Here is a 27,991-nt window from a genome sequence, read left to right as displayed (position 1 = left end):
TGGTATTTACTAGGGCCAGCAGGACCACCAGGACCACGTGGGCCTTTGGGACCAATGGGAGTTCCAGGCACACAGGTAAGCATTTGCTTAACACTTGGTTAGATATTGTTTGTTTCTCCATGGTATGAACATAGTTATTGCTTAAATTATCATTTCCAAACAGCAAATAATAGTTCCTGTTAATGAATGATGCAAAAAATAAATGACGGAGCAAATGAATGAATAGATTACTATGTGGAGTAAACTTTGACGCCGTCACGTTTTAAGGTTTTGAAATCTTGCTGAGTAAGTTCTAAGAAAATCACAGACAGATACCGTCTTCTAGTGCTATGAAGACGACAGCCATTTATGGGAAGACAAATTTAAAGGAGTCCAGAAGAACAGGGTGAAAGGCCATAGTATTGTTCTTCCTTTTAGCTCCTGTTTCCTTCGCCAAGTTCTTAGACTTTAATGACAGTAAAGGTCCAATCGACATGTGACTGTAAGTCTAATTCTAATGGAGCAGGATAAGATTTCATTTACTCACCCCGAATGAAGGCTATATGTGTATTTATTGAGAAACAAATCTTCCACTGTAAAATTTGCTTAGTTAGTGTGGAAATAAGTGCCATGATTAAAATGTCAATATTTTGTTTGTAGTACAGCTGAAATAAGTGTTGATGTTGCCTGTAAACCTTTAGAAGACTAAACTGATTTACTTGCTGATTATGGCTCAGTTTAAACCCTGACTCTTGACTTCATCCAGGGTAGAAGTGGTCTGCGTGTGGTGTGAAAGCTTGACAATTGCTTCAATGGTGTATTAACACTTTAATTTAGAAACATAACAATGTGATAAATATCTTGTTTAGTTAAGAGGATTATTATGATTTTAGGAAAATCCCCCCTCATCAGTTCTTTCCCCTAGTATTTTCAACCTTTTGAGTGTGAGACAAAGTCTATTTGCAGGCACAGATGTGAGGAAATCTTCAGTTCTCCACGGTCTTGATTGAGTCTTCCTTTTGCAAGGGTACCGGATCCTCCAGCAGGGATAGAACCTACTAGTTCCTTCTCTTCTCAGCCTTTGGTTCATGATTGTCTCAGATTGGATTAAATTTGTTAAGTGCAAATGTTCACCCAAAAAGGTATCTTGTCGCTATAGAAAAACAGCCTAATGGCAAATTGACGACCACAACTGTCAGCAAGCAATTAACCAAATAGTTAAGTATTTAAACACTTCTTGAAGGTCATGTATGAGCTAATAGATATAGGCCCTCATTATGACCCTGGCGGTCGGCAGTCATATGGTGGAAAGTACTGCCAACAGGCTGGCGGTACTTTCCACCATATTATGACATTGGTGGTTTGGCAGCCAAACCGCCAATGTACCACACCGACCCCCACGGCAGTAACAGCCGCCGGGCTGGAGATATCAATCTCCAGCCTGGTGGCCGTCACTGTACTGCCTGCGGGATAATGACCCCAAATACCGCCATGGTTTCCGTGGCTTCCTTACTGCCACGAAAACCATGGCAGTAGGCACTATCAGTGACAGGGAATCCCTTCCCTGTCACTGATAGAGGTCTTCCCCACCCCCTCTCCAGATACCCTCTCACCCCCCTTCTTCTCCAAACCCCACCCCCTACATTCACGCCCCCTACACACACAGACACATGCACACACACACCCATTCCCACATGCACCCATGCATGCATACATCCATTCACACACACATTCGCACACACTTTCATACATACACGCAGGCACGCATTCACAGAACACAACATACACACACTCACACCTCCATACATGCACACACATTCAACACGAAACTCACAACCGCATACAAACACGCACAAACATACACACACACACCCACACACACACACAACACCCCCCTGCCCTGTCGGAGCACCCACTTACCTGTGTTCAAGGGGTCCTCCGACAGGAGACAGGACGGGGCGCTGCTGCCACCAGCAGCGTCTGCCAGCAGAACACCGCCAGGCCGTATTATGGGTCATAATACAGCTGTCGGCAGTCTACTGGCCTGGCTCTGCTGGTGGCTGCAGCGCGACCTTACTGCCATCCACCGGCATGGCCACAGCTGGATTTCGGCCCTTCTTCTGGCAGAAATCCGGGTCATAATACATCAGACAGCTGGAAGCCTCGCCGTCGGGCCTTTGGCGGCCGTCGCCACAGTGGTAGGCTTTTTTTTACTGGCAATAATATAATGAGGGCCATAATCTCCAGGGAAAGCTTACTGAAACATTGTGGTACTAGCAAGGACAGGACATGTCTTCCAACTTTGGTCTTTTACACACAAGGAACTAAGAATCACAAATGAGAATTAGAGCAAAGGTTTAAAACTGGGTGATGAGGCTCAAACCATAAGTCAAGGAGGGAATTTCTGAACTGTAAAGATCCTGCTCATGGGACAAGGTTTGAAATGTAATGCTTTTCTTAATAGGCAGCCAGTATAAATGTGCCTGAGTGTTAGAGACACGCATAGTTTTCTTAAATCCTCTTGCTACTTGTTGGAAAATGGGTTATTGGTAGGGCAGGTAGGTACCTACACCTAGCAACAAGCCACTAACCTCCACATAGGTACAGTTGGGTCTCAGTAAATTAATCCCAGCTCAACCCTTGGTAGCTTGGCATCGAGCGTCAAGGCTTAACTTAGGAGACAAAGTGTAAAGCATTCAAATATCACAAAACAGTAATTAAATAAAACACAGGAAACAGTTTAAAAATCCAAAACCAATTTATAAAAATAGTTTATATTTTTATCTTTAAAATGACACCAAAACGAATAAAATCGGATAAAGGGAACCGGAGATATGAATTTTTAAAGAATTATTACTTTTCTAGCGCTTAGAAACAAAAAGCGCCAATCGGGTCATCTGGTTGCACCTCGACCGGGGCAAAGTCAAACTTTCAGGCCGACCGCGATGGAGCCCTGCTCGGCTACAGGTCGCGGGAGGCCTCGGTTAAAAAGTTACCTTCTGACTTAGTCTTTATTTTGAAGATTTTTCTTCAGCGGGACGAACCTGCCAGTCGAATCCGACCTCCTGGAGCCCTTGTCCGGATACGCGATGTGGGTTTCCTCGGTGGAGACTTTTACCTTCGGACTTAGTCGTTTTTTCGAGATGAAAATCCTTCGACCGGGGTAAACCTGGATCTTGATCCGACGTCCATGGAGCCCTTCTCGGATACGATGGCTGGGAGGTCCCGGTCAACTTTTTACCTTCGGACTTAGTCTCTGTTTTGGATGTTTTTCTTTACCGGGACGAACCACGAAGTCAGGCCGGGTCGCGGTTGAGGCAAGCCGGCTAGAATTTCCGCGGCGGGTCGGTCCCTCTCTGGAGCTTTTTTCCAAAAATTCTCAAATCTTTTCCAAACTTCTGGGGCTTCACCCAGATGTTCTTTTAAGGTTCTTTTGGGGTCCACAGCTCACCCCAAGGGTCCAGAAGTTCTGTGATGGTCCTTGGGGGGTGCGGACTTCAACTCCCAGAATGCACCTGGCGCAAACTCCTTTTTGGCCACTGGACAGTGGTCAGCTGGTCGCTTTCTTCAGGAGTTGGTGCAGGGGACTCTGGTTAGCAATTTTTCACCTGTAGCAAACAGGGAGTCCCTCCTTGAACCAGTTGAAGCCAGGCAAAGTCCTTCTTGTGGTGAAGCCCAAGTGTGCAGCTGGTGCAGTCCTTCTGAGTGCAGGGTCCAGGTGCAGGCCAGGGGTCCAGCAGGGCAGTCCTTCTTCTTCTTTAGTTCCTTTCTTGTTGAATTCTGGAGGGGATCTGAGGTGTGGGGGCAGGTCTGCCAGTTTTATTCTTGCTCCTGGGTGAAAAGCAGGGGGGCCCTGGTTCTCCAATCAGGTACAGGGTCGTCCCCCTGTGATGACCACTCCCTGGGAAGTGTGGCAAAAATCCATCCCAAAAGGCAACAGTCTCTAAAAATCCAACATGGCTGAATCTGATTTTTGGAGGTTACATCTGGCTGAGCCCACCCACTGGTGTGGCTAAAAATCATAAACACACCCCTCTCCTGCCCTCTCCTAATCTAATCAAGGGGGCACCTAGCTGTCTGGGGTTGCAGGATGTGGGGGTGTTGCTGGGTGCTCCAGATGTCCTTCTCTGCCTTTGAAGACCAGTTTGGCAGCCCTCCCCCTTCCTGCCTCACCATCTGCTGAGGGGAGATTCTCTCCCCCAAGCACATTCCTTTGTGTGAAGCCAGGCCACTTCACACCTCATCAAAGTAGCCTGGCAGAAGCTGCTGCAGGCTGGCCAATCAGAGCACAGCAGCAAAAACAATGCAGAGCTGAAATTGGCAACTTTTTAGGTAAAGTCTAAACTTTTTACCTGAACAAGTTATATTAAATCCCACAACTGGAAGTTGTGGGATTTATTACAACAATTAATTTGATACCAAATTCTTGGTATGTAACATTTAAGGAGACTTTAAAATGTAAAATAAAGTCTGCCCATTCTAGCCTATGAAGGCCATTTACTTCAATGAGGGAAAAACTAATTTGGCTGTTTTTACCTCACCAGGGCTTATAAATCTATTTTTATAAAGTCCCTGCTTATAGTTACATGGCACCCAGCCCTAGGGGCACATAGGGCACACCTTAGGGGTGACTTATATGTAAAAATAAGGTAGTTTAAGACTTTGGAAGTACCTTTAATTCCAAAGTCGAATTTGCATATAACTTTAATTTAAAAGCAGCCAGCAAGGCAGGCTTGCTTTTAAAATGACACTGGGCACCTCAGCAATGCACCTAGGTGTGCACCACCTATGCTGTGGTCCCTGAACCTACATGCCCTACCATATACTAGGGACTTATAGGTAGGTTAACTTAGCCACTTATAATTAGCCTAATTTGCATATCCATTTTACACAGAGCACAGGCCCTGGGACTGGTTAGCAGTACCCAGGGCACCATCAGAGTCAGGAAAACACCAGCATAAAGTGGAAAATGGGGGCAAAAAGTTAGGGGGCCTCTGCAATCAGCCCTGTTTTCCCACACAACCCCCCCCCAGCCCACACGCCCAGGAGACTCAGCCCAACCCTGGGAGAGTCTTCCTGGCTTGTTAGGCGAGGAAGACAGTGAAGAAAACTGGCTGTCCCTTTGCAGGGCCTACTCTGCCTTACATCCTCCTGTCAGGGTCACTCCCTCTGGGTAGTGAAGCCATCCCAACAGTAAAAGGACCCAATTCAAACTGAAACTTCCCTCTAGGGGGGTCTTCCTCCTCTCTCTCTGCCAACTTGGGTAGTGAGGTGCCCACCTCCCCTACTCCAAACTTTGCTAGGGCAACACCTAGCTTACCCAAAGAGGTCACCCAACACTTGAGCAACCCCACCATGACCAATAGGGTCAGGGGGCCTACTTTGCTATTGGCCCTGGGGTCTGCCTCCCAGGCCAAGTACAGTGCTGCCAGGAAGGCTAGCACCCAGCAGAGGCTACTGACAGCTGTCAGTACCCAGAACTACACCCTAAGCGCTCCACTGACAGGTGGCTGAGCTGCTTTAGGGGCAATTGTGAGGTCCTGGCACCCCTCTTGCTGTCTAGAGTGGGGGGCTACCACTTCCTGTGGCAGACACCCTCCTTCCACTCTCCCTTCTGTCAGTGCAGGGGCAACACCTTGCATCTGGACAGCTGCCTGACTACTCAGGACTTCCTTGGGGTCAGGGGAGGCCTCACCAGTGCCAACTCTGGGCTTCCCCCCTACTGGGGCAGAAGGCCTTTGGCTCCCTGGAACTCTCTTTAAGAGTGGCCTACCCTTCCTTTTCTTCTTTCCTTTTCTTGGGGACCCCTGTCTCCTAACTGTAGGGACTGACTCCCCAGGACTTTGGGTTGGGGGGGCGCCCTGGGCGACCACCCAATCTGTGACCAGACTCACCTCTGGGAGGTCATTGCCCAGGATACAATCTAGGGGAAGGTCAGCACTGACTACCACCCTAATCCAGTCAAGGATACCCTCCCTCTCTAGGGGCACTATGGCTACAGGTTTGGAGGTGACCTCCCCTGTGGCTATCCTGACTTTCTTTGTCTTTCCTGGGACATACATGTCTGGGGTCACTAACCGGTCACTCACTATAGTGTGACTGGCACAGGTGTCTCTCAGGCCAGTGGTAGGGATCCCATTCACTTGAATGTGGTGGAAGTACCTACTCCCACCCTCAGGGATCACCAGCTTACCATCTGGTCCTGTCTCCCAGCACAATGCTAGGAGGACTTCATCATCTGAGGAATCCTCCTCTATGGCTACACTGGACAGCCCAGTGCTAACCACCTTCTTTGGACAGGCTGCATCTCCTCTGAAGTGACCTGTCTGCTGACAGTCAAAGCAAGCCCTACTGTCCAAGAGCTTTTTTAACCCTGGGTCTAACTGTCTCTGCTGGTCAGAGTGGGATTTACTCTCCTCCTTCTTAGGGTTCTGGGGTACAGAGGGAGTCTCTGTGGTGGGCTTACCACCTCCCTCCTTAGGTTTTTGGGGACCTGTCCCCCCCTTCTTGGAGTCTCCCCCCTGGGACTTGACAACCACCCTGGTTCTCAACCACTCATCAGCTGCCTCCCCTAGCTCTCTAGGGTTGGTCTGCTTAGAGTCCACTAGATGCTGGCGTAACCTTTCTTGGATACAATTGGTCAAGATGTGCTCTCTCATGATCAAATTGTATAACCCCTCATAAGTATTTACTTTGTTGCCAATAATCCAGCCCTCTAGTGCCTTTAGTGAAATGTCCACAAAGTCAACCCAAGACTGGGTACTGACCTTCTGGGTGTCCCTGAACTTCATTCTATATTGCTCTGGGGTCAGACCAAACTTCTTGACTAAGCACCTCTTCATACTAGGGTATGAATCTGCCTCCTCCACCCTTAAGGTCAGAAGCCTATCCCTCCCTGAGTTGGGGACCAACTCCCACAAAAGGGAACCCCAGTATTGAGGCCTAACCCTTCTCATTTGGAGTGCCCTCTCAAAGGCCCCCAGCCACTTATCTATGTCATCCCCCTCTACATAAGCAGGAACTACCCCTTTGGGTAATCTGGGGCAAACTCCCCCACCCATGGACACTTCAGCTTCTTTATCGCTGCTTCCATCTCTTTTCTCTTTGTATGCCCACTTTTTCTTTTCTAGGGCCAGCTTCTCTGCTTCCAAAGCTATGTATGATAGCTGGGCCTCCAGCTCTCTTTCTCTGATGGATGGGTTCTCTCCTCCTGAATGGACCCCCTTCCCACCACTAGCTTTGGATCTGCCCCTAGTGACTGTATTTACTGAGGACCGTTCTTCCTCATCCTCACTTGGGCTCAGATGCCTTCCCTCCCCTGAGTGGTTAGAGCTTGCATCCTCCCTTCTTTCTCCCTCCTCTGGAGCTTCTTCTGACTCTACCTCTTGGGCCTCAGCCCATGCTGTCAGGGATGTGATCAGGATTTGCTTCCTGAGATCAGTGGTTGCAGGCAACCCTCTTTCAATACACAACCCCCTAAGCTGGACTACTGTCAGTGTGGGTAGGCTAGCCAGATCAAGCTCCATGGTTCCCTAGTTTTGTGTCAACAAAAACTTTTTGCAAAAATTGGAAACAAGAATTTAGAAAAATTACAAAAATTCAATAATTGAAATTAATCCAAATTAAAAATTAAAAACAATTTTTGCACTAGGACAATTTAAAGGATTTTTAATTTGTTTTACCTAAAACTGTAACGTGATATTGAACACAAGTACAGGATCCCGTCGCTGCTTCCAATTATGTTGGAAAATGGGTTATTGGTAGGGCAGGTAGGTACCTACACCTAGCAACAAGCCACTAACCTCCACATAGGTACAGTTGGGTCTCAGTAAATTAATCCCAGCTCAACCCTTGGTAGCTTGGCATCGAGCGTCAAGGCTTAACTTAGGAGACAAAGTGTAAAGCATTCAAATATCACAAAACAGTAATTAAATAAAACACAGGAAACAGTTTAAAAATCCAAAACCAATTTATAACAATAGTTTATATTTTTATCTTTAAAATGACACCAAAACGAATAAAATCGGATAAAGGGAACCGGAGATATGAATTTTTAAAGAATTATTACTTTTCTAGCGCTTAGAAACAAAAAGCGCCAATCGGGTCATCTGGTTGCACCTCGACCGGGGCAAAGTCAAACTTTCAGGCCGACCGCGATGGAGCCCTGCTCGGCTACAGGTCGCGGGAGGCCTCGGTTAAAAAGTTACCTTCTGACTTAGTCTTTATTTTGAAGATTTTTCTTCAGCGGGACGAACCTGCCAGTCGAATCCGACCTCCTGGAGCCCTTGTCCGGATACGCGATGTGGGTTTCCTCGGTGGAGACTTTTACCTTCGGACTTAGTCGTTTTTTCGAGATGAAAATCCTTCGACCGGGGTAAACCTGGATCTTGATCCGACGTCCATGGAGCCCTTCTCGGATACGATGGCTGGGAGGTCCCGGTCAACTTTTTACCTTCGGACTTAGGCCCTCATTACAACTTTGGCGGGCGGTGGAGGCCGCCCGCCAAAGTTGCGCGTCGTGAATACCGCACCGCGGTCGGAAGACCGCGGTGGGTATTCAGAGTTTTCCCCTGGGCTGGCGGGCGGCCGCCAAAAGGCCGCCCGCCAGCCCAGGGGAAAACGACCTTCCCACCATGAAGCCGGCTCGTAATCGAGCCGGCGGAGTGGGAAGGTGCGACGGGTGCTACTGCACCCGTCGCGTATTTCACTGTCTTCTATGCAGACAGTGAAATACATTTTGGGGCCCTCTTACGGGGGCCCCTGCAGTGCCCATGCCGTTGGCATGGGCACTGCAGGGGCCCCCAGGGTCCCCGCGACTCCCCCTCCCGCCATCCGGTTCCCGGCGGGAGAACCGCCAGGAACTGGATGGCGGGAGGGGGAGTCGGAATCCCCAAGCCGGCGCAGCAAGCTGCGCCGGCTTGGAGGATTCCTTGGGGGCAGCGGGAAACCGGCGGGAGACCGCTGGTTTCCCTTCTCTGACCGCGGCTAAGCCGCCGCGGTCAGAATGCCCCGCGGGGCACCGCCGGCCTGTCGGCGGTGCTCCCGCGTGCCGCGGCCCTGGCGGTTCTATACCGCCAGGGTCGTAATGAGGGCCTTAGTCTCTTTTTTGGATGTTTTTCTTTACCGGGACGAACCACGAAGTCAGGCCGGGTCGCGGTTGAGGCAAGCCGGCTAGAATTTCTGCGGCGGGTCGGTCCCTCTCTGGAGCTTTTTTCCAAAAATTCTCAAATCTTTTCCAAACTTCTGGGGCTTCACCCAGATGTTCTTTTAAGGTTCTTTTGGGGTCCACAGCTCACCCCAAGGGTCCAGAAGTTCTGTGATGGTCCTTGGGGGGTGCGGACTTCAACTCCCAGAATGCACCTGGCGCAAACTCCTTTTTGGCCACTGGACAGTGGTCAGCTGGTCGCTTTCTTCAGGAGTTGGTGCAGGGGACTCTGGTTAGCAATTTTTTACCTGTAGCAAACAGGGAGTCCCTCCTTGAACCAGTTGAAGCCAGGCAAAGTCCTTCTTGTGGTGAAGCCCAAGTGTGCAGCTGGTGCAGTCCTTCTGAGTGCAGGGTCCAGGTGCAGGCCAGGGGTCCAGCAGGGCAGTCCTTCTTCTTCTTTAGTTCCTTTCTTGTTGAATTCTGGAGGGGATCTGAGGTGTGGGGGCAGGTCTGCCAGTTTTATTCTTGCTCCTGGGTGAAAAGCAGGGGGGCCCTGGTTCTCCAATCAGGTACAGGGTTGTCCCCCTGTGATGACCACTTCCTGGGAAGTGTGGCAAAAATCCATCCCAAAAGGCAACAGTCTCTAAAAATCCAACATGGCTGAATCTGATTTTTGGAGGTTACATCTGGCTGAGCCCACCCACTGGTGTGGCTAAAAATCATAAACACACCCCTCTCCTGCCCTCTCCTAATCTAATCAAGGGGGCACCTAGCTGTCTGGGGTTGCAGGATGTGGGGGTGTTGCTGGGTGCTCCAGATGTCCTTCTCTGCCTTTGAAGACCAGTTTGGCAGCCCTCCCCCTTCCTGCCTCACCATCTGCTGAGGGGAGATTCTCTCCCCCAAGCACATTCCTTTGTGTGAAGCCAGGCCACTTCACACCTCATCAAAGTAGCGTGGCAGAAGCTGCTGCAGGCTGGCCAATCAGAGCACAGCAGCAAAAACAATGCAGAGCTGAAATTGGCAACTTTTTAGGTAAAGTCTAAACTTTTTACCTGAACAAGTTATATTAAATCCAACAACTGGAAGTTGTGGGATTTATTACAACAATTAATTTGATACCAAATTCTTGGTATGTAACATTTAAGGAGACTTTAAAATTTAAAATAAAGTCTGCCCATTCTAGCCTATGAAGGCCATTTACTTCAATGAGGGAAAAACGAATTTGGCTGTTTTTACCTCACCAGGGCTTATAAATCTATTTTTATAAAGTCCCTGCTTATAGTTACATGGCACCCAGCCCTAGGGGCACATAGGGCACACCTTAGGGGTGACTTATATGTAAAAATAAGGTAGTTTAAGACTTTGGAAGTACCTTTAATTCCAAAGTCGAATTTGCATATAACTTTAATTTAAAAGCAGCCAGCAAGGCAGGCTTGCTTTTAAAATGACACTGGGCACCTCAGCAATGCACCTAGGTGTAAACCACCTATGCTGTGGTCCCTAAACCTACATGCCCTACCATATACTAGGGACTTATAGGTAGGTTAACTTAGCCACTTATAATTAGCCTAATTTGCATATCCATTTTACACAGAGCACAGGCCCTGGGACTGGTTAGCAGTACCCAGGGCACCATCAGAGTCAGGAAAACACCAGCATAAAGTGGAAAATGGGGGCAAAAAGTTAGGGGGCCTCTGCAATCAGCCCTGTTTTCCCACACTACTCTTGACAGTAAAGTTCCAAATTCTCTGTAGGATTTTAATGGAAGTCTACAGAAGCCCTAAATAAAGAAGATTGCAATAGTCCATTCTAGAAAGGTCTTGAGCAGAAGCCATCTGTGTGAAGATGCTTTGAAAGAAAAGGCAGGCTCTTCCTTATCAGCGTAAGGTGAAAGAAACCGGATGATGAAACAAGTTTACTCTGATGTTCCATCAATAGTTTGGCATCAAAATAGATACCAAGAGACTTCATCTTAAAGGACAAGATGGTGCAGGATTTAACAAAGTGGGCCATATCTTATCAATAGTACTGTAGGGTATTTTGGGGATTTGGGTTAATGAGTCATTTATACTTTGCAAATATTTGTGACATTCACACAATCGTCTTCTCTATTTAATAGAAACTGAGTTGCCTGAATAGACCTCTCGCTTTCTTCTGGATCTCTCTTCAGTAGGAGCTTTCTTAGATGATCAGAGAACTGGCTAGAATCTTAGCCACTGTGGCAGTAGTTCTCTATTCTTCTGACCAAGACATCCAGTAGTTTCTATGAACAAATGCTGTGGTTATCCATGGTTCCTCCTGGAGCTTAGCTTCCACTAGTGGACAACACTATTATCAATGTTGTATATCATTTCAATATTTCTCTTGGGGTACTTGGTTCTAGATTCTAGTTCGGACTTAGATCCGATTTTTGTTTTCTTTGTCCTCCAGCTAGTTGGCTCAGTATCTGCTCCTCCTCCCACACAGGCTTATTCTTGAAGGAGCTGTCCAGGCTAATGCAGTGTCTGCTACTGATGAATAAAAGAATTAGGCCCATATGTATACTTTTTTGCGCAAACCAGCGCCAGCGCTGGTTTGCGTAAAAATATTTATCGCCGGCTAACGCCATTCCAACGCGCCAGGCGTGCACATTATTTATGGATTGACGTTAGCCGGCACTGCGGGCTGGTCAGAGTAAAAAAAAATGACTCTAACCGGGCAGCTCAGGCGTAGGGAAGAATGGGGTTTGTGCGTCAAAAAATGGTGCAAGTCAGGTTAGAGTAAAATATCATCGCTCAAACCGGACTTGCGCTATGTTTCGACGCACAACCCCCATTGAAATTACTCCTGTCTTAACAAAGAAAGGAGTCATGCCCCCCTGCCCAAAGGCCATGCCCAGGGGACTTCTGTCCCCTGGGCATGGCCATTGGGCACAGTGGTATGTAGGGGGGCCCAAGTTAGGCCCCCCTATGCACCTTAAAAAAATAAAAATAAAATACTTACCTCTACTTACCTGGGATGGTTCCCCCATCCATGGGTGTCCTCCAGGGGTGGGCGAGGGTGGCAGGGGGTGGCCCTGGAGGCAGGGAAGGGCACTTGTGGACTGCTTCCATGGTCAGAGACCATGGAAATGAGCCCACAGGTCCCTTAACGCCTGCCCTGACCCAGGCGTTAAAAAACGGCGCAAATCAGGCTGGGTGCCTTTTTTTAAGGCCCACCCCCCCGGGCGTCAAAATGATGAAGGAGTATAAATAAGGGGCACAGGCCTTTTGGCTGTGAATGCCTACCTTGCATGTCATTAACGCAAGGCGGTTTCACGCATCCCGAAAATGAAGCACACTGCTAAATTTTGACGTTCACGGGGTCGGGCGTCAAAGTATAAATATGGCGTTAGGTTTGCACAAATTTGCATCAAAAATTTTGACGTAAATTTGGCGCAAACAGAGTGTAAATATGCCCCTTACTTTTATGGCTCTTAATCTATTTCCTTAGTGAATTTTATCCTGGTTTATCTCCTACTCACTGTGCTTTCCCTTGTTCGTCTCTCTTTTTTTTACAATTTAATATTAAGGAATCATTTGCTCCTAACCATTCTTCAATTAGACCTGGGCAAATTTCGATTACGCTGAATTAATCGGAGTAATTTTGGTAATTCTGCGTTACTCTTTGATGCAGAGTTATCAATAGTTTTGCAATTATTCCTTGAACAGTTAAGAGTAATTTGGTGGAAAAACAATCCTACTGTGAAGCTCATTTGGCTAGTGCGAACGGTCACTCACACCCTCTGTTCATTTTCTGTTTCTTACCACAAAATGCATCCTCACATCCATTTTAGACATGAGGTGCATTTTGCACAATGAAAATAGTGCTAAATGCCAGTTGTAAACGGTGGAAAATCCTACGCCAAAAGCACATTTAGCGAGCACAAGCAGCTGCTAGTCAGGTTCTGTTGCAATTAGCCCTATTTCTTAGTCCAAAATCCACCCTCACATCTTTCATGAATGTGGGGAGGAGAGGGTATTTTTGCACAAAAAAATAGGGTTATATGCAGAATCACTCTTCATACGTAACTCAACCATAATCTTGGGGAATTCTTAGATAATTCCGCGTGACTGCGTAACATGAAGTTACGGCCACCCCTAATTTCAATGCACTGATTTTAAGAGTGTGCAGCCCTTTATTTTTGTTTGTTTTTAGCAACCCATTGTCTTTTAGTAAGCATCTTTCATGGTCAGAAATCTTCAACAGAAAGCTCTTCGGTGGGCACTTGGATAGCCAACAGATTTTGCACAGTGATTTGGAGCTTCATATTTTAGCATGCTCCGCTCAAGGTATATCCTGGGTGCCTCAGATTAGGAGTAACGTTCACCATAGCTGTATGGTTAGCCTTGTATCACTTGGTCTCTAGTACTGATTTTTTCAGTATACTAGACATCATTAGTAATTAGCTCCACCCAGAAGGCCTTCTACAGAACAACAAAACAAGCAGACCTGGTTCTGAGCAACACTGACCCTGAATGGATAACAACAAACCATATAAAACAGGTTTCCAGCTCTAACGGTGATGATGTGCTCCAAAACCTTCCCTAAAAACTGCCTAATTCAATCATAAGATTTATAGACAGCAATGCTGCTCATCGGGGAGATTATAGACTCAAGTAACCTGGCCACCAGGTTGTCTGATGCAATCAACGCTTAAAGGGTCCAGAATATAACTTTCTTCTCATACGACTCTTCCAGGCTATAATTTGTGTTAAAATGTACTCATTCCCACATACTTTTTTGTTTACCATGTTCCAATAACTTCTAATAGCATCCTTTCAATGTGTTTCATAGGGTTTGCCAGGAATGCGAGGACAACCTGGAGTGAAGGGCATGAAAGGAGACGATGGAGACAAAGTAAGTTAGTCGCGTACAATGCACAATAAAATATGTTCACATTGACTGTCTCATACATGCTGTGGCGGGAGACTCTGTATTTTGTAAGCCACCAATGGCTTTATTTTAGCTATCTCCTGCCTAACATTGCCTCTGATTCAATGGAAGTCAATGAGGGAAATACATTCTCCCAATTGTTTCTTAAAAATCTCCCACCTTCCTTTTCGAAAACGTTGGCATGTATGATGTCTGCATACCGATCCTTACTTGAATCATTCCATCCTTTTTCTATGCTAGCAAACTTCTGCACAGAAATTACTAAACAACTATACCTCATATCTATGCATTGCAATGGTGAGCTGTTTGCTGCTCGAATTATTTTACATTTTCTGATTCATATTATTCAGTAGTTGACATTCCATAGATCATAGTTCAAGGGGTTGAGAATATTTTGAGACTTCATGTACATTCACCATATTTGGTAATCACAGGCACCCTAGAGATAGATAATTGGTAAATATTGAATGCTAGAGATAAAATGACCCAACACTTTGAGCATCTGCTCTGTTTACACCTTGACCAGACTTGGGGGACTTCACTGTCCTTGTGTCCTTTGTTCCGCCTCTCAGGCACAGTTATCTGTTCCATGATGCTTCATAGGTTGAACACTGTCTGAGCTAATCCTTACATAGACACATGTACATGAATGTGCATCATTATCCTCCTCTTGCGTGCATGGAAGTAATACGGTGCAGCATGGCAACACTGGAGTAACGTTTCAAGAAAGGTTTCTTAAGTTTTCCTTTTTTTCACTTAAAATGCACTTTTTGTGTTTTTCTTTAAACAGGGGCATCCTGGAGCAGCAGGGGAGAAGGGTGCTAAGGGACTGCCTGTAAGTAAATGATTTATTTATCTGATGCAATGTGTGTCTGGGAGCTGTGGCCATGAATCCACTAGACCAGCCAGTGCTGCTCCTGGGGAAGACTTGTTGAGTCTACAGATAGTAGGGAGCTGATGGAAGCCAGGATACCTCAAACCATCAACTGCAGATCATCACCACCAACTCAGGTAGGCAAGCCAGAAAATTTACGGGAAGGGCCAAGCCAGGGGTCCAACTTGGCTCCAAGAGCCAAAACTTGTGCGGAGCCAACAAAAAACTGTCACGTTCCCACCTTTGTGTCTACCCACTCACAGTGAGTGCATCCCAAATCTGTGTTGAGCGCCTGCACCAACACACGCACAACCCAGCACCAGCCCTTCGCTTCCACACCAATGGGCATACCTCAGTAAGAGATTAGCACTCGACCCTCTGCTCCCGGAGTCAATGGGCATGCTTCCCTACACCTGCCTACACAGGCGCTGAAGTCCTACCATTCAGCCTCCCTTGCATGCTTAGCTTTTTGTTTTTTGATTGTCGAAATGCAAATGGCCAGCGGCGCAGGACAGCCCCTCCTCTGCTGCCGCAGGGATGCCTGGAGAATGCTGCAATAGTATATAAGAGGAAAGTAAGGGGAGGCAGAAGCCTCTTGACTCAGCTCGTTTTTAGTTCAAGAGTCTCAGATGACTTCGAGTCAACTTAGAGCTAAGCCACTACAACGTCTAATTGGTAGTGAAGGGACATTCCCTGGCAGGGGCGGCTCCTCTGCAATGGCGGAGGGGCGTTGCCCCCCCGGCTAAGAGTCATGATATGAAAAATAAATTGATAGCTTATTATTGTTTTGTTTTTCATCTGCTGGCTCAGCCAACAGTGCAGGGAGGGGAGGGGCTTGGGCATGGGAGGTGGGAGTGTGGATGAGGAGAGAGTGCACTAAGTGCGCATGTGTGTTTGGTCGGCCGTCTATGGCCAACCAAACACACATGCGCACTTAAGCTTCTCCAACCTGGCTGTGTACACACCCGGGCTGGATAAACTGCACAGACCCCAGAGTTGTGTCTAAGTAGCAGTCCGAGCCGCTCAGACCAATCCTGACGCTGGTTACCAGCATGAAAACAGCATCAGGATTTGTTAGTGGTGTTTCCTGGTCCCGCGTTCAAGTTTCCAGGAGCAGAAGGATGACGGGAGGAAGACAGCCGCAGGTAAGTGACTTTGGGGGTCATTCTGACCCTGGCGGTAAATACCGCCAGGGCGGGGGTTGGCGGTAGCACCACCAACAGGCTGGCGGTGCTCCGCCGGGCATTCTGACCGCGGCGGTACAGCCGCGGCCAGAAGCGGAAAGCCGGCGGTGTACCGCCGACTTTCCGCTGCCCATGGGAATCCGCCATGGCGGCGCAGCTTGCTGCGCCGCCATGGGGATTCTGACACCCCATACCGCCATCCTGTTCCTGGCGGGTCGCCCCCCAGGAACAGGATGGCGGTATGGGGTGTTGTGGGGCCCCTGGGGGCCCCTGCAGTGCCCATGCCAATGGCATGGGCACTGCAGGGGCCCCCGTAAGAGGGCCCCACAAAGAATTTCAGTGTCTGCTTTGCAGACACTGAAATTCGCGACGGGTGCAACTGCACCCGTCGCACCTTCCCACTGCGCCGGCTCCATTCGGAGCCGGCTTCCTCGTGGGAAGGGTGTTTCCCACTGGGCTGGCGGGCGGACTTTTGGCGGTCGCCCGCCAGCCCAGTGGGAAACCCAGAATGACCGCGGAATGGTCTTCTGGTGGTTCCCACTTGGCGGGCGGCTCCCGCCGCCCGCAAAGCTTAGAATCAGGCCCTTTGTTTTTTTGTAATAATTATTACTCTTCCGCCCGCACCCCTGCCATAATTACAAGCCACCTGGCATGGGCAGTGCAGGGGCCCCCAGGCACAGCCCCATCGCGCATTCACTGCCTGAATTTCGGTTAGTGAAATGCGCGACGGGCACTGCTGCACCAGCTGCACATCAACATTGCCGCTGGCTCTATTATGAGCCAGCTGCAATGTTGATGTGACTTTTCCGCTGGCCCAGTGGAGAAGTGATAAAAGGGAGCCACAAATACCGCCAGCACTGGCGGTATAGTGGCGCCCGCAGCTTCGGCAGTCTTTTTGTAAGACCGCCGAAGTTGTAATGAGGGCCATAGTGTTTATTCCTGATGTGTAGCTTTTTGTTTTACTCCAGACCTGGACTTAGATACAAGATGAATTGAACTTCAATTAAATTTTTCCGTAAAGGAACGTTAGTCAGGATCCTAAGAGCAGCCTTGGCATGATGGTGCCTACATCTGCTTAATTCTTGCCTTACTTGGCTTATCGAGGGAATCCTTGGAATGATGATGGCAATAATTGCCATTATGTTGACCATGGTATACAGATGGTCATTCCAGGCCTTTTGTGGCATTTTTGGCTTAATGAGTCCCACCACTGTGCCGGAGGAGCTGCTTGATTCCGATAAGTGCCGGTACTCTCCAATTAAAAGTATAACGTTTTTCTTAAGATGTGGCGGTACTCTCCCTCTCAAAATAAAAAAGTGCCGGTACTCAGTACCGGGCCATTTAAAGCATTGAATGGGAGCATTTAACTCACTGAGCTACCGGTTACCTGGAACACCTCAGACACGTGAAGGAGCATACTGCATATTCTTCCGTGCCTGGCGATAGCGGCTCCCTCTCCCGCAGGCTGCACGTTTTCCTCAGGAGGCCTCTGCGAAAGTGTTAACTTTCTTTCTCGTTCTCCAGTGCTCGCGGCACGCGCCGGGATGGGCTCTGCGCCGACGGAGCTCGACAACTTGTGATCCTCGGCCCCGCCCTGGGCGCGAGCTGCCGCGTGCCCACACGCGCTCTACTCAGGGCGCTGGGCACAGTTTGTTCTGTTTGTGAGCTTCTTTCAAATGATTTACGGGGAATCCGCCTGTTGCCGGCTAAGGCAGTCACGAGGGGAGATAATTCCCCTGCTGGAAACGAACAAGAGGTGGCCTTTTTTACGGGCACGAAGGCAATCAGTAGGCAATGAGCCTGGGATGAGGGGAGTGAGTGGGCAATGAGTTAAGGATGAAGGGAGTAAGTGGGCAATGACCCTGGGATGAGGGGAGTGAGTGGTGGGATGAGGGGAGTGAGTGGGTAACGACCCTGGGATGAGGGGAGTGAGTAATTACCCTGGGATGAGGGGAGTGAGTAAGCAATGAGCCTGGTATGAGGGGAGTGTGTGGGAAATAAGCCTGGGATGAGGGGAGTGAGTGGGCAATGAGCTCGGGATGAGGGGAGTGAGTGGGTAATGAGCCTGGGATGAGGGGAGTGAGTGGGCAATGAGCTCGGGATGAGGGGAGTGAGTGGGTAATGAGCCTCGGATGAGGGGAGTGAGTGGGCAATGAGCTCGGGATGAGGGGATTGAGTGAGTAATGAGCCTGGGATGAGGGGAGTGAGTGAGTAATGAGCCTGGGATGAGGGGAGTGAGTTGATAATGAGCCTGGTATGAGGGGAGTGAGTGGGTAATGACCCTGGGATGAGGGGAGTGAGTGGGCAACGAGTCTGGGATGAGGGGAGTGAGTGGGCAACGAGCCTGGGATGAGGGGAGTGAGTGGGCAGTAAGCCTGGGATGAAGGGAGTGAGTGTATATTGCAATGAGCCTGTGATGAGGGGAGACGAGAGCAGCTACGCAGCAAGGGTTTCACGGGTCCCTGGAAAAGCAAGAAAAATGGCCCCCCGCTCCCAATTGGGGAGTGGAATACAGTCACAGTAGGGGTGCAGTTGAACCCTAAACTGTTCCCCTAAAGCCCTGGTGTTCTACACCTCTTCACTGTTGACAGCTGCTCACCGAACCACGCGCAGCCAGGACAAGCTGTCCCGCTAACACCGCGCGCCTCTACCCGGCCGTTCACGCCTCTAAGCTTCGAGCTATAAAAAAATGTAAATGTTAAAACTGTAGAGCAAAATGACGTGATACCGGGGTACCAGGCGTGGGCCCCATGCCTAGGCAGAGGAACAGGAGACTGGGACTGGGTGGAGGGAGTTAGAAGAGGGAGGCTGTAGACAGGGACAATGGCTGCCGTCAGTGCTGAGGCCAGAGCGTTGAACGATCGCTGATGGGCAGCCTGACCCGAATGAATGCCCTCCAGGTATGCATTGCTCCGATGCACCTCCCTTTCTACACCCTGGATGGCATTCAAAAGGGTACACTGCCCAACAATGATGGTCCTCAGGAGGTCAATGACCTCCTCACTGAGGGCAGCAGGGGTAACAGGGGCAGGGCCTGAGGTGCCTGGGGCGAAGGAGATGGCCGGCTTCCTGGCCGAGCGGGCACGGAGCGAAGGCTGAGGGGCTGCTGGGAGGGCGGGGCTGGTGCGCTGGGTGGCGGCTGTACCTGTTGTGGCGGTGGGCACGGATGTTGCCGCCACCGCAAGGGAGCTCCCTTTCGAGGACGTGTCAGTGTCGCTGATGTCTCCACGTGTCCCCGTTGTGGAGCTCCCCTCGCCCTGCGTCTCACTGGTGTACTCGGAGTCTGTTGCATGGCCCTCCGGGGCCATGTGAGATGCAGCTCCCTCGTGCGCCGATGCCACTTCTCCTCCGCCTGATGATGCTAATGCACACATGAACAGGAAGACAAAGAAAATGGGGGGGGGGGAGAAATGAAGACAGGTTGAGTGCATGCATTGGCAACACCGTTGGCGGAGAGGACAGAGACAGAAGCCCTCAGCACTAGGCCGCGCAATCGGGGTACACTACTCAGTTATTGTGACTAGGCCTACAGGTCTATGGACGACAAATGCACACATGGGTGAGGCCGTACCATGGATAGCTGTACTTGGCACCCTACAGAGGTGGGCGGAGGGGGCACAGGGCCATGCCTAACGGAGGGGCCTAGCCTACAGAATGCGCCCTGGCCTAGGGATACCTACAGCCCTCCTCCCCCACCCAGACACCTCTACTGCGCGCAAATATAGCTGAATGTGCTGCTACTCACCCCCTTGTGTCTGCTGTGATGTCCTCACGCGCCCATCCAAATCGGGGTAGGCCACCGCCAGGATCCGGGACATCAGGGGGGTCAATTGGCGGCTGGCACCCCTCCTACGTTGGGAGGCCATCCCCAGCAGAGACTCGGCGGTCTTTTTGGTCCTGCGGCGGATGTCCTCCCACCTCTTGCAGCAGTGGGTGCCCCGTCTGTTGTGGACCCCCAGGGCCCGGACGTCCTTGGCGATGGCACGCCAAATATCGATCTTCTGATGGGCGCTGACCTATGTGACATGTACAGGGTGGGAAAGGAAATATCATCACTTTTCTGCCTGGTCAATGGGAGTGGCCCCCCCTCCTCAACCTTGGCATGTGGCACATGCTCTCATCTGTCGTGCGTTGCACTCCTCATTCGCTCACCTCCCCACCATCTTACATCCACCCCACTCAACACAGGCATAGCCCATTCAACGTGCACCCTGTGTACTAAACTGTTGGTCTGGAGGACCGTAGAGTAGCGCATACTGGGGGAGGACCCCATCAACAAGTTTCTCCAATTCTTCTGAAGTGAAGGCAGGGGCCCTTTCCCCAGTCGCAGCAGCCATTGTATCTCCCAGACCGAGGTCACAGCAGCACTTGCAGTATAGGTCCTCTCCTGTGGATGATCAGGTCTCGAGTGATTAATCAGATAGAAAATGGCGGTCACGCCCGCGGCGGTGCGTACCGCGACCGCCGGCGCACATCGTCATTGTCTACTGAAACCCAGAGGGTTCAATGTTAACCAATGCGGCTTAGCACCGCGGTCTTCGACTGCCTACCGCCACGGTGTGCCACGCCAGCGCATTGACCTCACATCCCACTGTCACACTTCACAGGTCAGGCAGCCGCCATTTCGAGGGCCCACATGGCATAATTTATACTGTGTCACACAGGCCTAGGCCTTGCATTGCCACTCATACTAGCCTTTCAATGCAAAGCGATTCGTTTACTGTGCAAGCTGTGTGAACGAACCTGTGGGTTGCTTGACTCTGTGCTCCATGTTGTCCTTCCTAGGCACCGTCCGCTGGGACTTGCGAGGAGAAGAACGAATCCTCCCGTGTACCGACCGCTGGTGGACCTGTCGACAATGGAAGAACAACATATCATACTTAGATACAGGCTTGACAGAGCCACTATACATGAACTGTGTGCCCAGCTGGAGCCAGACCTGATGTCCCCCATCCGCCAACCCACAGGGATTCCCCCTCTGGTGCAGGTTCTGTCAGTACTCCATTTTTTGGCAAGTGGGTCTTTTCAGACAACAGTGGCCATGTCATCAGGGATGTCTCAGCCTATGTTTTCTAAGGTTTTGTCCAGAGTGTTGTCTGCCCTGATGAAATACATGCGGAGCTACATTGTTTTCCCTGAGGTGGGAGATTTGCCTACAGTGAAGAGTGATTTCTATGCCCTTGGACATATCCCCAACATCATTGGTGCCATTGATGGGACGCATGTGGCTTTGGTCCCCCCCAAAGAAAGTGAGCAGGTGTACAGGAACAGAAAAAGTTATCATTCAATGAATGTCCAGGTGGTCTGTTTGGCTGACCAGTACATCTCTCATGTAAATGCAAAGTTCCCTGGGTCAGTGCATGACGCGTATGTCATGCGAAATAGCAGCATCCCTTATGTGATGGAACAGCTACAGAGACACCGTGTGTGGCTATTAGGTGACTCTGGTTACCCCAACCTGTCGTGGCTACTGACCCCAGTGAGGAATCCCCGGACCAGGGCAGAGGAACGGTACAATGAGGCCCATGGGCGAACTAGGAGGATAATAGAAAGGACCTTCGGGCTCCTGAAAGCCAGGTTTAGGTGCCTGCATATGACAGGTGGATCCCTAATGTACTCACCAAAGAAGGTGTGCCATATCATCGTGGCCTGCTGTATGCTTCACAATCTTGCTTTGCGACGCCAGGTGCCTTTCCTGCAGGAGGATGGTCCAGATGGTGGTGTTGTAGCAGCTGTGGAGCCTGTGGAGAGTGAAGAGGAGGAAGACGACGGGGACGACACAGACAACAGGGATACAGTGATACAACAGTATTTTCAGTAGCACACAGGTAAGAATCACCCACGCCATTTTACATTTACTTAAGGCCTCCTGCCTCTCTACTGTCTGTGTTTCCCCCCAGTTCCTGTTAAGTGATTTGTGACTTTCCCTTCAAATTTCAGAGATGTGGCCCCCACTGCGTGACCTCTGCTTTGTTTGCCCATGGACTAAAGCTTATTGACATTGGTATGTTGTCATCACAATGTAACTGAAAAATATTGCACCGTTATGTGCAAGACATTTGTTAAGAATACAAGCAGACTCCTGTTATTTTAAGTGCAATAAGTGATTTATTTCAAGTGCTAGATATTGGTACATGATTGTAAAACGGTGATGGGTGGGGGTGGAGTAATGTCCATGGCAGAGTCCAGTTCTCAGTCTCACAGGTGCATTGTCCATATGCCTGAGGAAGGTGGAGCAGGGGCAGTTAAAGGTTGGACAGGGTGACAATGTGGGACAGTGGGATGACATCAGGGGGTATCTTATGCTGGCGGGGGTCTTGGCATCCTACTCTGTCTTCTTGTGAGATCTCAGGTTCCGCTTGCGGGGTGGTTCTTCTTCAGCAGGAGGTGGGGTTCTGGTGGCCTGTTGTTGTGTGGGGGCCTCCTGTCCACTAGCGCCGGCGGAGGTGGTAGGCTGTTCCTGGTCTGGGTTAGTGACAGGGGCCCTTTGGGGTGCCACATGGTCCCGCAATGTGGTGACTTTCTGGTTAAGGGCCACGACGATGGTCCCCATTGCGGAACCAATGTTCCTCAGTTCCTCTCTGAACCCCATGTACCGTTCCTCCTGCTGTGCCTGGATCTCCTGGAACCTGGCCAGTACCGTAGCCATTGTCTCCTGGGAGTGGTGGTATGCTCCCATGATGGAGGAGAGGGCCTCTTGGAGAGTGGGTTCCCTGGGCCTGTCCCCCCCCTGTCGCAGAGCAGCCCTCCCAGTTCCCCTGTTTCCCTGGGCCTCTGTCCCCTGGACGGTGTGCCCACTACCACTGCCCCCAGGTCCCTGTGGTTGTTGGGGTGGTGGGTCAACCTGGGTGCCCTGTAGTGGCGGACACACCGCTGATTGACGTGTCCTGGAGACAGAGGCATGGGCCCACTGGGTGGGAGCTGTGCTGGTGTTCCCAGAGGGGTTTAGGTCTGGTGTAGCCTGTGGCTGTCTGTGGGGAACCGACTGTCCAGAGGTCCCCGATGGGCCGGGCTGGTCATCTGGGTCCAGGGAGACAGAGCTGCTGTCATCGTTGAGGGGCTCTTCTGGGGGTGGGATGGACATCTCTGTACCCTCCGTGGCGGTGTGGTGGCGTTCGGGTCCTGCAGGGGTATAAGGGTATGGTTATTGCTTCTGTGTGTGGCATTTCGTGTGATGGGTGGGTGGCCGTGTACCCAAGTGCAGGCATTCCCTTGTGGGGGCTCTTGTGAGGGTGGCTTGTTGGGGTGATGTGTGTGTGCAGTGGGCATGCTTTGGTGATGGGTGTCCATGGTTTGTGGTCGCATGCAGGGCTTGGTGTTGGTATGGGTGGGTTGTGATGGTGAGCCATTTGCAAGGAGTTGTTGTGGTGGGGGTGGAGGTGGGGGTGGGGGTATGTGCTGGCATGCAGGTTGGGTGGGGGATGTCATAGTTAAGAATTGACTTACCAGAGTCCATTCCTCCGCCTACTCCTGCGAGGCCCTCAGGATGCAGGATGTGCAAGACTTCCTCCTCCCATGCTGTAGATTCTGGGGGAGTAGGTGGGGGTCCGCCGCCAGTCTTCTGCACCGCAATGTTGTGCCTTGATACCATGGAACGCACCTTCCCCCGTAGGTCGTTCCAGCGCTTCCTGATGTCATCCCGATTGCGTGGATGCTGTCCCACCGCGTTGACCCTGTCCACTATCCTTTGCCATAGCTCCATCTTCCTAGCAATTGTGGTGTGCTGCACCTGTGCCCCGAAGAGCTGGGGCTCTACACAAACTATTTCCTCCACCATGACCCTGAGTTCTGCGTCAGAGAACCTGGGGTGTCTTTGGGGTGCCATGGGGTGGTGTGGATGAGGTGAGGGATGTTGTATGTGTTGTAGAGTGTGATGTGTGTGGTGGTGTATGGTGTTTTATGCGTGGTAATTGTGTGGGTGATGTTGTGATTTGCCTCTGTGTGATGGTCTACTCTAAGCAGTGCTGTCTCTCTCTGTCCTTAATTCTCAATTGTGGTCGTAGGGGTTTGTGGGTGATGTGGGTGTGTGTTTTATATTGTATTGGGTGTGTGGGATTGGTGTGTGTATGTGTATCAGGTGTGTGTATTTCAAATTGTCCAATGTGGTTGTGTTTTGTAAGGGTGTGTGTATTGTGACCGCGGCGGTGTGTACCGCCAATAGACTACCGCGGTTGAAAGACTGCCGCGTGGATTCGTGGGTCGGAATGGCATGGGCGTATTTGTGTTGGCGTGATGGTGGAAGTTTGGTCATCGCCATTTTTTCGCTGACCTTTGGTGTGGCGGACTATTGTGGATGTCGGGTTTTTGGAGGTTTTCAAGTAGCGGGTCAGAATGACCGTGGCGGTTTACCGCGACCGCGGCGGTGTTATGGCGGTCTTCTGACCAGCGGTAAGCACCTTTTACCGCCAAGGTCAGAATGACCCCCTTTGTCTTTTCCGCCTACATGGGAGAGGACTCTTGTAGATCAACAGCCCTCTTCGCTACTACCATATTCAGGTATGGGGGAAGGTGCTTTCCCAGGGTTCCTGAAGGGCAGATTAGTTTTAGCACTGCTGTGCTCTACTCTAGAACCTTGGTGGTGTCGGTAGGCATTCTTATACCTAGCACTGTGACACTATGGTGGGACTTTTCTAGTGTTTCACTTTCTTGGTCACCGCTCTGCTATTATTATGATTCATTATCCTAATCATTGCAGTACATGCCATTTTATCTAGAATGCAGTTGATTTAATAAAATACATTGAACCAGTCTTCTGCTTCCATTTGTCTTTGCATGTGTGAGACAAATATAACTGATAGAAAAGGATGAGACCTGTTCCACCACGATTTTCCTTAGAAATCAGAATGTCACGTGCATGGCTGCCACAAATTACTGCCACCTTCGGGTGCAGGTGAGGTACTGCTAGCTGGCCGAAAGGGTTAGGCCGACAGTGGTCACACGGTGTGGGATTGGACTCGGTTCTCCACAATCCAGTGGTGCTGCCACCCAAATCTAGCAGTCTCATTGTTATAACGAGAGCTAACACAACAATGCCTGGTAGCCCAGTCAACACACATGGTTGCATCACACACACACACACACACACACACACACACAACCCTAGTCAGTATTCTAAATGGACCAGCATTTCTTTAATTTGAGAGGAAGTGTACCTGCACTTTTCAACAGAGGTTCAATACTCTTAAGGGGAGAGTACAGCATTTCTTAGCAGCAAATTGGCAATCCAGCATTGCAAGTCTGTATGATGGCCTTCACTGCTGCTCTATCTACAGTTAAGTGGTGCTATATGTCTTGTGCTGAGATACTGATGTCATAACTAGTCTTCCACAACGACCGGGATTGGAATCACAATCAGTGGTGGCTCTTAGAGAGTCATACACTTCCTGCACAACCAATGCTGAGGTCGCAGGGTCCTCTTTTTTCTATGTTGTGTACTTTCAAAAGACTGGGTGGGCCCAGGTTGGCTGTGAGCAAACTGCCCGGCAGTGGCTCAGACCTTCCCATTGTGCTAGGCCGGCCACATTTTCTTTCCATGACGGTACGGTCTATCCTCAAGGAGCAGGAGGGGCCCACTGAGATTCAGGTTTCCCATCAAAGATCTTCTTTCCTTCTTGTCTCTACCACCATGCTAGCACGTTTCACTTTAAAAGCTTTTTAAAGGCTTTTAATCTTTGACTTCTCATTTCCCACTGTCACTTTTAAATACCTGCAATTTTTTACCTTGTTATGTACGCATGGCTTCAATGGGAAACCTCTATGGTTTACACCAAAATATAAATATGGTAACGCACAGCCATGAATAGCACTAATAGATAACAACACTTGTTACCCACTGTTGCTAAGCCTTAAAAGCCTTTCAGGCCAGGAGGCAGGTCTCTCTGAGAGCCTGTCAGAGCAGTGTTGCTTGCCAGCTTTGACTGAAATAGAAAGCAGAGCTTCAGGAGGGGGAAGGAAGGCAGAGAAGGTGGTGGGACTGGTCAAGGATGGTAGGTAAGGTATTTATTTTTGCACATTTGAGTCAAGAGGTAGAGACCATGTTATGTATAGCTCCCCATACTCACACTCAGTTAACCCCCGCTCACCCCTTTGGTAGCTTGGCACGAGAAGGCAGGCTTAACTCAGAAGCAATGTGTAAAGTATTTGTACCAACACACACAGTAATACAGTGAAAACACTACAAAATGGACACCACACCAGTTTAGAAAATAGGTAATATTTATCTAAATCAAACAAGACCAAATATCCAACATACATAAGTCAAGAAATTAATTTTTAAAAGAATAAGTACCTCGTTAGTGTAGAAAATAAAGCCACACAGGAGAGCGTGCGTCAGAAAACCCAGCAATGTGTTGATTCTGTCCTTGCAAGGGAGGCTGTGCGTTGTTTCTTCTCCGGTCGGCAATGCAATGTTTTTCTCCCTCACAAGAGAGCGATGCATCGATTTCCAGATGGGGCACCTCGGATCCGGGCAGAGTCGGGTTGACTTTGCTGCCCAGGGGTGATGTGTGGAAAATCCTGTTGCACAGTGTAAGAAAACCGCGCTGCGTGGGGTTTGCGTCATTATCAGCAGCCGCCAGCAGGTGTGCATGACATTTCTCCAGTCGCAATGTGTCAATCTCCCAGCCGCAATGCAGGTGGAGCTTTGATTTTAGCAGCAAAGCAGGCGGCACATTGTTTATCAGCCTCTGCAGATAGTGCACCGAAAATATCCCCCCACACATTGCGTGGATTTTGAGCTCTCGTCTGCCAACTTCACCTTTCAAGTGCCCAGGGACTGTATAGGAAACCACTTGGCAGGGCAGGAGTCTCAGCAGAGAGTCCAGGTGTTAGCAGAGGAAGTCTTTGATGGCCCTGAGACTTCAAAACAGAAGGTAAGCTCAGTCCAAGCCCTTGGAGGGTCCTCACAAGCAGTAATATACCACAACGTCCAGTCTTTGTCCCCTGTCACAGGCAGAAGCAGCAACTGCAGGATAGCCCAGCAAAGCACAGTCGCAGGCAGAGGCAGCACTCCTCCTCAGCTCTTCAGCTGTTTTCCTTGGCAGAGGTTCCTCGTGGTTCCAGAAGTGATCTGATTTTCAGGGTTTTCGGATCCAATACTTATACCACTTTCTGCCTTTGAAGTAGGCCTACTTCAAAGGAAAGTCTATGGTGTTCACAAGATCCTGCCTTGCCCAGGCCAAGCCCCAGACACAATCCAGCGGGTTGGAGACTGCATTGTGTGAGGTGAGGAACAGCCCTTTCAGGTGTGAGTGACCACTCCTCCCTCCACTCTAGCACATATAGCTCATCAGGATATGCAGACCCAGACAGGCAGTCCACAAACAGGCCGTCCCAGAATGGTTTAAGCAAGAAAATGTCTACGTTCTAAAAGTGGCATTTTCAAACTAACAATGTAAAAACCAACTTTACTAAAAAATGTATTTTTAAATTGTAAGTTTTGAGACCCCAAACTCCAGATTTCTATCTGCTCCCAAAGGGAATATACACTTTAAGAATATTTAAAGGCAGCCCCCATGTTAACCTATAAGAGAGATAGGCCTTGCAGCAGTGAAGACTGAATTTAGCAGTATTTCACTGTTAGGACATGTAACACACATCAGTGCATATCCCACCTTTAACATGCACTGCACCCTGCCCATAGGGCTACCTAGGGCCTACCTTAGGGGTGCCTTCCATGTATAAAAAGGGAAGATTTAGGCCTGGCAAGTGGGTACACTTGCCAAGTTGAATTCGCAGTGCAAGGCTGCACACACAGACACTGTAGTGGCAGGTCTGAGACATGATTACAAGGCTACTTATGTGGGTGGCACAACAAGTGATGCGGGCCCACTAGTAGCATTTGATTTACAGGCCCTGGGCACCTCTAGTGCACTATACCAGGGACTTACTAGTAAA

The 27,991-nt window shown here is 49.7% G+C and overlaps 1 protein-coding gene across 2 annotated transcripts in view; it reads left to right on the top strand.

Moving 5' to 3' along the window:
* The window catches only part of COL26A1 (collagen type XXVI alpha 1 chain), a 622,272-nt gene that overhangs the window by 557,901 nt on the left and 36,380 nt on the right, over nucleotides 1-27,991 (top strand). For both annotated transcript variants that reach the window (XM_069226960.1, XM_069226959.1), the window contains exons 10-12: nucleotides 14-75; nucleotides 13,940-14,002; nucleotides 14,829-14,873. In XM_069226960.1, coding sequence (XP_069083061.1) covers nucleotides 14-75; nucleotides 13,940-14,002; nucleotides 14,829-14,873 — 170 coding nt within the window. The remainder of the gene's footprint in view (nucleotides 1-13; nucleotides 76-13,939; nucleotides 14,003-14,828; nucleotides 14,874-27,991) is intronic.

Source organism: Pleurodeles waltl, chromosome 3_2 (genome assembly GCF_031143425.1).
Source record: "Pleurodeles waltl isolate 20211129_DDA chromosome 3_2, aPleWal1.hap1.20221129, whole genome shotgun sequence".
Taxonomy (NCBI): domain Eukaryota; kingdom Metazoa; phylum Chordata; class Amphibia; order Caudata; family Salamandridae; genus Pleurodeles; species Pleurodeles waltl.
Note: the sequence above shows the minus strand (reverse complement) of the source record. Positions and strands in the feature narration are given on the sequence as shown.